The sequence below is a fragment of the Perkinsus marinus genome (genome assembly GCF_000006405.1).
Source record: "Perkinsus marinus ATCC 50983 genomic scaffold scf_1104296944404, whole genome shotgun sequence".
Classification (NCBI taxonomy): domain Eukaryota; phylum Perkinsozoa; order Perkinsida; family Perkinsidae; genus Perkinsus; species Perkinsus marinus.
This window is the reverse complement of record NW_003211409.1, coordinates 1-11,861: the sequence shown is the minus strand read 5'-3', so window position 1 is coordinate 11,861 and position 11,861 is coordinate 1. Positions and strand designations below refer to the sequence as shown.

At 46.3% G+C, this 11,861-nt stretch overlaps 4 protein-coding genes across 4 annotated transcripts in view; 3 read left to right on the top strand and 1 right to left on the bottom strand.

Annotated features, from left to right (window-relative positions):
• Positions 1-24, bottom strand: part of Pmar_PMAR001016 (hypothetical protein) — a gene marked incomplete at both ends in the record, with an annotated part of 335 nt that extends 311 nt beyond the window's left edge. Inside the window, one exon of the mRNA XM_002780378.1 lies at positions 1-24. This exon is cut by the window's left edge and continues 4 nt beyond it. Within this exon, the coding sequence (XP_002780424.1) occupies positions 1-24 (24 nt within the window).
• A 3,333-nt stretch (positions 25-3,357) lies between these two features.
• On the top strand, positions 3,358-4,563 carry Pmar_PMAR001015 (aspartate aminotransferase, putative; the record flags this gene model as incomplete). Its single annotated transcript, XM_002780377.1, has 1 exon — positions 3,358-4,563. One exon carries the CDS (start codon positions 3,358-3,360, stop codon positions 4,561-4,563), a length of 1,206 nt encoding a protein of 401 aa, XP_002780423.1.
• Positions 4,564-5,270: 707 nt separating this feature from the next.
• On the top strand, positions 5,271-6,476 carry Pmar_PMAR001014 (aspartate aminotransferase, putative; the record flags this gene model as incomplete). Its single annotated transcript, XM_002780376.1, has 1 exon — positions 5,271-6,476. The coding sequence occupies one exon, from the start codon at positions 5,271-5,273 to the stop codon at positions 6,474-6,476; it is 1,206 nt and encodes a 401-aa protein (XP_002780422.1).
• A 1,997-nt stretch (positions 6,477-8,473) lies between these two features.
• On the top strand, positions 8,474-11,315 carry Pmar_PMAR001013 (conserved hypothetical protein; the record flags this gene model as incomplete). Its single annotated transcript, XM_002780375.1, has 16 exons — positions 8,474-8,567; positions 8,653-8,804; positions 8,857-8,937; positions 8,984-9,113; positions 9,165-9,222; positions 9,283-9,367; positions 9,416-9,542; positions 9,604-9,701; positions 9,748-9,854; positions 9,955-10,124; positions 10,228-10,374; positions 10,597-10,709; positions 10,756-10,786; positions 10,842-10,966; positions 11,021-11,117; positions 11,170-11,315. 16 exons carry the CDS (start codon positions 8,474-8,476, stop codon positions 11,313-11,315), a joined length of 1,761 nt encoding a protein of 586 aa, XP_002780421.1.
• Between the last annotated feature and the right edge of the window lie 546 nt (positions 11,316-11,861).

Genomic DNA, 11,861 nt, shown 5'->3' with positions numbered 1-11,861 from the left:
CGGCCCGCCGAGCCTAAGCCGCATCTTTAGGGCCGTATCCTATACTAAGCGGTGCTCAGGGTTGTGAACGAATGTTCCTATGCTAATGTACCTTGGAAGTTGTGGTGATACTATCACCACAACTATCACTATCACCGTGATAGTATTCGGACTTTTTTGAGTGGGATCGCCTCAAGCCTTCAGCTCACTACAGCAGTGATAGGCAGGTCCTATCCAATATCAACTCGAGCAAATTCTATCAAATGCTCTGACATACGACGTTGCAACTAGAAAAAAAATCTTGAAAATAGTCGAGACTCGGGTTCGAACCTGGGCAGACGATCTGCGCATGCGTGCTAGCTTTATGGAGCTGTTTTGCTTCTTGAAGCTTTTCACTACTTTTCAGAGTTTTGCTGAACTGCAATGGTCTCTCTAGGCTCCAATTAGTTTTACTCGCTGGACTGTTAACTATACCATACTTGATGGGGTATGTTCAACTGAGAAGGTATTTTCCTCCTTCCTTGACTATTCATTGCATCAAGAATGCACACCTTATAAATGTTTCGCATCTCTCAAGTGTTGCCTTAAGTTATTCGCTGAGCTCATCCATGACGACCGTAGACAACCGCTTGCCCATTCTTCCTCATTGCACATTTGAATGTTCGTTGTAGTACTCAAGTGTATGTCACCCTGGTTTTGGGAACATGCTCAAGAAGGCCTTTACCGGTATCATCCCTACTTCCGCTGAGGTTGTGTGAGGCTTGAGAATAAGGTATCCTCGGCTTGATGCGCTCATAGTCTCTTAGCAATTTGCTGATATACAAGGCGTACTGTAAAACGTTACCGGGACGGGCTCTGTTCTTCACCTGAGCATCGGCTATTCAATGAAAAGCTAACGAACAGACGTTTTCGTGTTATCTTCTGACACAACTAATCTGATATAGTGTTGGAAACTCATTTTTCGAGACAGAATCGTTTAATGACCGTGGTCGTGGCAGGAAGAAGCACAGTGGGAGCGAATACACAGCGCTGCGAAGCGAGGACGGTATTCGCACTGAGCACTCACTACGTCAAGTATAAGCGGAGTCCGAATGTATTCACTTCAACATATGATTCAACTACCCCTTACTCAGATGGGAAATACGCTGGGCAAGACTTTACGAAAGTACAATGTGAGCCAGGGGCCAAGACATGCAGTAGCTGGGCTACACCTTCGGCTGAGGCACTGTTTCCGGGTTGAGCACCATGTGCGCAACACGTAGCCTGTTTTCCTGAGTATTTCGACAACAATCGCTTGCTTCTGGTCACCGACAAACTCGGTAACTTTTTCTGGAAACCTCAAGAGCTTTGTGGAACGAGTTTTGAGAAATGCCAACTCGAAGAAGGGTTGAAATACAAGGCGTACTGTAAAACGTTACCGGGACGAGGTCTGTTCTTCACCTGAGCATCGGCTATTCAATGAAAAGCTAACGAACAGACGTTTTCGTGTTATCTTCTGACACAACTAATCTGTTATAGTGTTGGAAACTCATTTTTCGAGACAGATTCGTTTAATGACCGTGGTCGTGGCAGGAAGAAGCACAGTGGGAGCGAATACACAGCGCTGCGAAGCGAGGACGGTATTCGCACTGAGCACTCACTACATCAAGTATAAGCGGAGTCCGAATGTATTCACTTCAACATATGATTCAACTACCCCTTACTCAGATGGGAAATACGCTGGGCAAGACTTTACGAAAGTACAATGTGAGCCAGGGGCCAAGACATGCAGTAGCTGGGCTACACCTTCGGCTGAGGCACTGTTTCCGGGTTGAGCACCATGTGCGCAACACGTAGTCTGTCTTGCTGAGTATTTCGACAACAATCGCTCGCTTCTGGTCACCGACAAACTCGGTAACTTTTTCTTGAAACCGCAGGAGCTTTGTGGAACGAGTTTTGAGAAATGCCAACTCGAAGAAGGGTTGAAATACAAGGCGTGCCGTAAAACGTTACCGGGACGAGGTCTGTTCTTCACCTGAGCATCGGCTATTCAATGAAAAGCTAACGAACAGACGTTTTCGTGTTATCTTCTGACACAACTAATCTGTTATAGTGTTGGAAACTCATTTTTCGAGACAGATTCGTTTAATGACCGTGGTCGTGGCAGGAAGAAGCACAGTGGGAGCGAATACACAGCGCTGCGAAGCGAGGACGGTATTCGCACTGAGCACTCACTACGTCAAGTATAAGCGGAGTCCGAATGTATTCACTTCAACATATGATTCAACTACCCCTTACTCAGATGGGAAATACGCTGGGCAAGACTTTACGAAAGTACAATGTGAGCCAGGGGCCAAGACATGCAGTAGCTGGGCTACACCTTCGGCTGAGGCACTGTTTCCGGGTTGAGCACCATGTGCGCAACACGTAGCCTGTTTTCCTGAGTATTTCGACAACAATCGCTCGCTTCTGGTCACCGACAAACTCGGTAACTTTTTCTTGAAACCGCAGGAGCTTTGTGGAACGAGTTTTGAGAAATGCCAACTCGAAGAAGGTTGAAATACAAGGCGTGCTGTAAAACGTTACCGGGACGAGGTCTGTTCTTCACCTGAGCATCGGCTATTCAATGAAAAGCTAACGAACAGACGAACGTTGGTACCAACAGTTGGTACCGTCAGCGCAACACCGATGCCGCGATGCCGCGATGGCGAGATCCTGGTTCGATCCGCGGTATCGGCGGTTTTCCGAAATAAAATTACCGCGCGCCACGAAATTCCAAGACACGCATCCTGACGTGCTGAGGGTAGTCACACATATACATAGGGTTAGCTTCATAGTTTCTGAGTGAATCACCTTCCACGCCTTCTCTGGTTAGGTGAGGGTGAAAGCGGGCCGGAGGTCCCCGCGTATAACCTTCTTAATCATTCCCCTAGCGGTTTGACTGCGTTCGACCCGTAAACTGCCCACGTCGGGGCCGCTTGGCTCGAACCCAGATCTTTGATCAACTCGTACGGTAGGGCGTGTGTCCGAGAACACATTGTTTGGGCCTGGCGGGCCGGAGGCCCGCCTCCTCTCTTAAAAATAACATTCCTTTATCGAGTGCCTCCGTCGGGACCGGAAAGTGCCTCCACCGGGACCCGGTAGCCGGCTCGCCCGTGGATGTTCTATCCCTGGGCCAAGCATTTTTGCTGCATATTCGTGACTGCGCATTATAGCGAAACATGGGCCATCGCAGCGATGGTTTAAATGAGCTGACTCCAATCCTAGGAAGGTCCACCCTGATAAGACATATTTGGCAGGTGCTGCTCTAGGCATTGGAATCGGTTACAGGATGTTCTGTTTTTCTAATCGGATCCTTAAAGTACCATTTCACCCAGTCGGACTGGGACACTCCTAGCTATGTCCTCCCTTTTCGAATCTTGTGATTTGGCTCCTCCGGATCCTATTCTTGGCACTGCCACCGCCTACAAGGCTGACCCTTCCTCAAACAAGGTTAATCTCGGTATTGGTGCTTATCGTGATGAGTATGGCAACCCTAAGGTGCTCGATGTTGTTCGTAAGGTCGATCAGCAGTTAGCTGCTGATATGAAGGTCGATAAGGAGTATGCTCCCATTGATGGGTTCCCGGCTCTCAAGCCTCTCAGTCAACGACTCCTCTTCGGCGAGTCCAGTGATAGGATTGCTAGCAGTCAAGCTATATCTGGTACTGGTGCACTCCGCCTTATTGGAGATTTCATTGCGAAGTTTTTGAACAAGCCCATTATTTATATTTCGGATCCTACGTGGGGTAACCATCTGAAGGTGTTCGGTGCTCCTGGTTCAGGCCTAGAGATTAGAAGATACCCTTATTGGGACACTGAGAACCGTTGCTTGGACTTCAGTGGGTGCATGGACTGTCTATCTGAGGCTCCTGCTGGATCTGTTATCCTTCTTCATGCCGTCGCTCACAATCCCACTGGTATGGATTTCACTCATGAGGAGTGGCAGGAAGTTCAGAAGCTCCTTCAAGAGAGGCATCTTATTCCTCTTCTTGATTGTGCTTATCAGGGATATGCTTCTGGTGATTTGGATAGAGATGCTTATGCTCTTCGCCTATTCTATCAGTCCGGTATGGAGTTCTTTGTAGCCCAGAGTTTCGCCAAGAACTTTGGTCTTTATGGTGAGCGTGCTGGTATGTGCCACTTCGTGACCAAGAGTGCTGACTTGGCTGCTCGTGCTCTTAGTCAGCTCAAGCTCATCATTCGTCCCATGTATTCTTCTCCTCCGATTCATGGTGGTTTAATTGTTAAGACTATTCTTGAGAACCCCGCCTATGAGAAGGAGTGGAGAGATGAGTTGACTGCTATCAGTGGAAGGATTGGTGAGATGCGTATTCTTCTGTCTGATGGGTTGACCGCCAAGGGTACTCCTGGTACTTGGGGACATATCAAGAAGCAGATTGGTATGTTCTCCTTCACTGGTCTCACTGTTGCTCAGTCTGAGCGTATGATTAACAAGCATCATGTCTATATGCTCAAGAATGGTCGTATCTCTATGGCTGGCTTGAACAAGCACAATATTCAGTACGTTATCGATGCTATGGATGAGTGTGTGCGTAATGCGTAATAAGTTATCTTCCAAAATGGGTTATGGTGAGCATTATCACATCATTTATTGCAGATGATTTTGATTGAGTTCAGACTCCTCAGTAGGACGATCCGTAGCGCTTCGATTCTTTTACTAAGGATAATGTTGTTGTGTATAGTTTCGATGGGTCTCGCGTTATTAGGTCCCCTCGCTCGTGAACAGTGTTCACTAGACGATGTGGGGAGTAAAGGTGACATTGTACTGGGATCATTAACATTGTCAAGGTGAGTTGCATGGATTGGTACGGGAGTTATTGAGTCTGATATCAGTCTATCTGGCCAGGCACATTTTCGTTTGATGAATGAGATATATTATGTTGTACTCTCAGAATTTGTGGATGTATACATAGCTTTGTGAGGGTGAATTTGTGGTCGGCAGGGTTTTTGGACACGCTTCATATAGATGAAGTTCTCTATAGAAGCTTTGTTGCTACACCAACCTCGATCATCTTTTATCGACTGCATAAGGAATGTTGTGGATAATAGAATGGAATCCATCATACTCCTCAGCTAGATTCTAAGCTTGAAACTGTGTGACTACTAGCTAAGCTTCACTAGCATTTGCGCTTCTTATCGCTAAAGGCATGTCTGCTTTTATTCAGTGATTCATAGTAAGCATTGTTCTTGGAAAATGAGTTGTTCATTGACGAGTTATCTATCTACTTAGTTTTCAAGTTTTATCGCAGAATGAGTTCAATCTTCGAATCGTGTGATCTTGCTCCTCCGGATCCTATTCTTGGTACTACTGTCGCCTACAAGGCCGATCCTTTCCCGAAGAAGGTCAACCTCGGTGTCGGTGCCTACCGTGATGAGAATGGCAACCCTAAGGTGCTCGATGTTGTTCGTAAGGTCGATCAGCAGTTAGCTGCTGATATGAAGGTCGATAAGGAGTATGCTCCCATTGATGGGTTCCCGGCTCTCAAGCCTCTCAGTCAACGACTCCTCTTCGGCGAGTCCAGTGATAGGATTGCTAGCAGTCAAGCTATATCTGGTACTGGTGCACTCCGCCTTATTGGAGATTTCATTGCGAAGTTTTTGAACAAGCCCATTATTTATATTTCGGATCCTACGTGGGGTAACCATCTGAAGGTGTTCGGTGCTCCTGGTTCAGGCCTAGAGATTAGAAGATACCCTTATTGGGACACTGAGAACCGTTGCTTGGACTTCAGTGGGTGCATGGACTGTCTATCTGAGGCTCCTGCTGGATCTGTTATCCTTCTTCATGCCGTCGCTCACAATCCCACTGGTATGGATTTCACTCATGAGGAGTGGCAGGAAGTTCAGAAGCTCCTTCAAGAGAGGCATCTTATTCCTCTTCTTGATTGTGCTTATCAGGGATATGCTTCTGGTGATTTGGATAGAGATGCTTATGCTCTTCGCCTATTCTATCAGTCCGGTATGGAGTTCTTTGTAGCCCAGAGTTTCGCCAAGAACTTTGGTCTTTATGGTGAGCGTGCTGGTATGTGCCACTTCGTGACCAAGAGTGCTGACTTGGCTGCTCGTGCTCTTAGTCAGCTCAAGCTCATCATTCGTCCCATGTATTCTTCTCCTCCGATTCATGGTGGTTTAATTGTTAAGACTATTCTTGAGAACCCCGCCTATGAGAAGGAGTGGAGAGATGAGTTGACTGCTATCAGTGGAAGGATTGGTGAGATGCGTATTCTTCTGTCTGATGGGTTGACCGCCAAGGGTACTCCTGGTACTTGGGGACATATCAAGAAGCAGATTGGTATGTTCTCCTTCACTGGTCTCACTGTTGCTCAGTCTGAGCGTATGATTAACAAGCATCATGTCTATATGCTCAAGAATGGCCGTATCTCTATGGCCGGCTTAAACAAGCACAATATTCAGTACGTTATCGATGCTATGGATGAGTGTGTGCGTAATGCGTAATTGTCTATGTGTGGATTGGTATTCTTCGATACCGAATGATAAGCTCAGACTTTTATCAACTGAATATGCGTTAGTGTTGCTTACTTAGGAGCAAGCACTGTTTACATCGTTTTTCAAGTTGATTAATGTTGAGTTCGTTAATATAAACAGTCTGTGAGGAATCGGTATTTGATTGCTCCTTGTCAAAGAAACTTCGCAACGGCGTCGAGTGGTACAATCTGCGTGACCTTCTCTCACTGAGTTGATGGAGATAGTCGATCTTATTACCGATGATTCGTTGGGCGCATCTATTTTCTACAGTCGAGGAGAGTGGACACGACAGCAACAATTCTCACGGGGATGAAGATCGTGGTGGTTTTGTCGTCGATGAAGAGGTAAGATCAAAGTAGTACCGTAGCCTCAAGCAAGCGATGATATATCGTACGTGAAGCCGAGAGCCGAGTGGAACGCCTGACGGCACGGCTTGGCATACGGGTGGTTCTCGGATATATCTAATCCAAGAGCATCTCGATCGCTCCTCTTACAATCTTACTTTTGGTCTCTTCACCAAGTTGCGAAGGATGTCGTTATGTAATAACTCATATCAAATCACACATTCGTGTAAAGGATATATAAAGGCCGGCGAAGGTCAGTGGGATCATGTATGATCCTGAGTACTGGATATCGTATTGGTTGTGCGGTAAGTCGTCAATCCCGAGATTCAACAACTCCCTTCCACAGATGCAAATACATCTTCAGCTCATAGTACTAGGTTGAGGGTAGCAGGGCTACCTTGCATGACTGTTCAGTACTAGGGGCGACCCCTAGTGATTCGGTGGATGATCGTTGAATGATTAAGGAGACCCCTAAGGAGTCTCTTTAATCATTCCACGTGCTGGAGCTGAGGAGTTATGCTGGCTGCTTTCGAAGAGGCATATCATGCATAAGGTTATCTATTCCAATCGTCGTCGTCGTCATGGATGATAATGTGTCCCCTCATCAGTTCCCTCAAGCTCGCTGTTATGTCGATCATGCATGTCTGGGGATCAGGGTGAGCTTACTAATATGTCACAGGCCAGTGTCTTGATTTCTACAGGTTATTTTCATAACATAATCGAAGAGGCTGATCTGGCTATCATCGATTGAGAATGAGACTTTTGGCCTTGGCATTGAGTACAAAAGCCTTCGGCTTCATGCTACCACGGCTATTGAACTAGATGAGATTCGGATGCCCCCACGAATGGTATCTCTTATTCCGGTGGGGAGATTCCCGAACCCTGTCTGTATGTACAGTTGAAAGCTCCAACTTGGAGCCGAAAGTATCCGAGGATGATGATGACGAGGTAGAGGACGCGCCAGAGGTGATCGGACAAAATAATACATCCTTCAACATCTCGATGGGTTTGGGATACGGGTTGTGCTGTCAGACCCGTCTCGTACCGAGCAATCCAGAGGATACACTCACACAGATGTTCGATGCGCTGAATGAGATGCAGACCCCGATGATCATTAGGCTCCGACTGATGTGAGTGAATATGATGAGTCGTGTGATGCTATCCTTCATATGAGTTACTCTCAGGTGGACTTACTTTTGCTCCTGGGTTCACCCTCGTTACTGATAGAGCGAACTGTCATTGGGATAGTAATTCAGGGCCATGTAGCGGAAGAAATGGGCAAATCGGATGGATGGGTTCCTCTCCTCATTTCACATGATTCATGTGACATGAACGATGATGGGGACTTGTTGTGTTGTCGATGTCTCTGAGTCAATGCAATGACATCATGGTACAATAGCTGGAGTATCAGCATCCAGACAACATATGTCAATCTGTCATCTTATACCAATACAATCAGAGAAATGACTATCGTGGTTCGATCACATCCAATACAATCAATCTATCACCACAACCAGTATGTGGGTGTGGTTCCGTCATTGCATTGAGAATGTGGCCGTGAATTTCAATGATAAAGATTATAGGACTCGATTTCATTATTCCCTAATATCTTCTTGGAGACCAATGCAAGGGTTTGGTGGTGCCAAGTCTGGTGGAGCGAATGACCCATTGAAGGTCGGTGTAGATGATGTAGATAGAGATCTGGAGGAGGCTGATGGTAAGGCTGTGGGCTTCTAACATATACTAAGCTCGCGGGATACTAGACATACATAGCTGTCTTACTACGCCTGCAGCTTATTCAGATAATGATACTGCCAAGAGCCTAGAGGCATTCGTAGACGGTAAACTGATGACTGTTGTGATGACCTTGCTTACTATATTTGCACTATGGGGTGATAATATGCGTGTGGCTTTCTTCGACAAGGATGCTGACAATGTATTCTATGTGTTATTCGTAAGGATCTAGTGAGGCTTCGTCGTTGTCTTGAATTCATTTGTCATCTTAGGCATTCGCACTCTTCATGTTCTTTCTTGAATTCTTTATTAACACAGTTGCCAAACCAGAGTACAAGTGGGGATTCTTTTTTGTACGTGACAATCCCTCATCACTCGAACTAAGGAGGAAGTCTCGAGGTTCTCGATCTAATTTCGGCTGTATCAATCATACCTGATATTCCCTGGATAATGAGCGCACTTGCGTATATCATGAATGGTACATCTGAGGGAGTAGGAACATCTTCCACTGGAGGATTGGACAAGGCACGTGAGTTTCTCGTTAGAGAGGCTGTGGATCCTGTCATAACCATTTACTCAGGCACTGCTCGTATTGTACGTCTGGTGCGGCTTATACGGCTTATCCGAATTGTCAAACTGTAAGAGAGCCACAAACGTGCAATCTGTGGATGAATACTGCTATGATCAAGTCCCGATAGGTATAGCATGGTGTCTAAAGCGCAGGATGCCGATCAAGAGGAGAAACTAAAAGCTCAGGCGAGGGCTGCGCAGAACGCTAAACAAGTGTTCATGAATTTGAGGTTGTGTGCTCCGAGATCTAGTAGATTGTAGGCCGCGCTGAAGCGCATAGAAGCATCAAGACTGGGCAGAGCACTTTCTGAGCTGACAACTCGCAGGGTTATTGTTGGTGTCCTCCTTATGTTGTTCATCATGCCACTTCTACAGAATTCAGAGACAAGTACTCAGGTTGTCATCAACGTGGTGCCTTGGAGTCACGGCGGTGCAGAACTCAATTTCAGATGAGGCCTTTTACACTGGCCTATCCCAGCTCTATTGGTTCGGTCGTAGTCGATGCGATACTGCATCAGAGAATGCATCTTTCGGCTGTGATGGGCAGGTTGGGGTACTGAATGATCGTATGACTATCATTCTATCCATAACAGATACAGAAGGCTGGATCGTCTTGGATAGAAGAGGATGGATGGAAGAACATGTTATGGATATATTCCAGATCAGGATTCAGAGCCAAATATTATCCCACTGATGAGGGGTAGATGTCTGTGCACTACGGCGACCGTGATTGACTCTTCTCGTCTCTCTATGAGCAGTTATTGGAATGGAGATCCTCCTTATAAGTTACTCTGGCTCAGGGTACCAGACTATCTTAATGATGGAAGGCTGAGAGATGTGAGGCCGACGAACAACTTCAATCTGAGGGCCTATGTTATTCTGACTTCGAGGTCTTATCTATCGACTCGGAACTTGGTACGTGGAATCAGACGAAAAGCTGTGCAGGGGTTCAACTGCCATCTGATTGCCCGTATCGACATGAAGAGATTTCTACATACAGCTACAGCCCTATTGAATGTAGATTCCCATCCTCATCATCATCGGACTATTCAAGCTGAACATGATTATGTTAGGTTCATCTGATCATGACTCGGTCATGCTTGCTGAAACTCCCGGATGCGACAAAGCTATAGCCTATGCTCGATTCGAGACAAAGTCTCTTCAACAGACATCGAACGCGTTGGATATGATATCCACACTTTTTGTCTGTATCCTATTAGGTAGTGCAGCCCGGACATAGCTATACCATCACTATAGTTTATAGAGCTCAGTCTATGCTCGATAATATTATCACTCCTGTATCGATGGAAGCCTTTCGTGGATTCCCATGAGGGAACGTCCGTACGGAAGGCGCCCGGAACCTTCCTACTCCCATTTCTTCGAAATGATGATGTTGTCCACATTTGGAGTCGGGATTATGTAACACGATTCGTTTTCGTCAGGTACATTGAGTATACAGTTCCAGAACGACACACAGAAATTGGTCATCGGCCCAATTGAGAAAATGGTCAACATAATCAAGCAGTTGGCTGAGGATCCTCTCCGTAAACGTGAAGTAAGATAACACTGGGTTCATCTCTGCTCTGGTGGCAAGTATTCAGGTTCAGGATACTGAAGTCCATCACCCATCCGGTAACCAACCCCAGCATTGAATCATGTATACTTGATTGAGCATGTCTTAGTATAGATAAGATGGAGCAGCAGTCTCTAAGCATGTCGCCTCACTTTGAGGAGGATGATACTTCCGCTGGACCTCAACTCGAGACTAGGATGTTGGAGAATACTATCTTGAAGATTGGCATGCTTCTGCAGGTTGGGCTGGACTTTGAAGAGTGTCGATCGACAACCCATCTGTTAACTTTGCAGGTGGGGTTCGGTACAGCCGGTGCGGAAATAGTGGGCAATAGTATGAAACGTGGGGATGGTGAACTGAATATCATGATGCCAGGACGATGTATATTAGGTAGGCTTACATATGGTATGAATCGGTAGATCTTGGAGATTGACATCTGTAGGTATATTTGCATATGTGGGTATCAATCGGCTGGCATCCCTCGCCGACAGTTATGGTCAGGACGTAACTGTTCTGGTCAACAAGGTTGCTAAGATCATCCATGGTTGTGCTAAGCATTGGTATGTTACATTTGGGTCTGGCTCGTGATAGATCTATTTGATTGGATCTGGCACAATCTACACCAAAGACGATTCATTATGCACCTCTCAGGGGTGGCGTTCCTAATCAGAATATCGATAACGGCTTCTTTCTCGTATGGAAGCTAGATAATCAGTACGATCCTCAATCCAGCAAGGTGGACCTCAAGAACGTGAGTCTCCGACTGATACACTCGCTGCTCTTCTTATGCCACAGGAGGTGCTTCTCAAGCGATCCAAGATGGCAGACAAGGCATTCTTCTGTGGTCTGAAAATGTTATCTCAACTTGAACGATTCTCCAGCCGTAGGAGTGGTGCCACTGAGGTGAGAGTCGTTTAGTCACTCATCCCAATTTCGCCTACACTGTCAGGGAGAGGATGCCCCGCTTCCTGCAAAGAGTCAACATTCCACGGCAACGGTGGGGTCTTGGACCGATTATGTTGCTTATTCAACTACATTGGCTAAGTGCCTTACGTTAGGTTGACCTTAGTATTGCAATCCATATGGGATGGGCGGTCGAAGGTCCCATTGGGAGTGACTTCAAAATTGATGCCA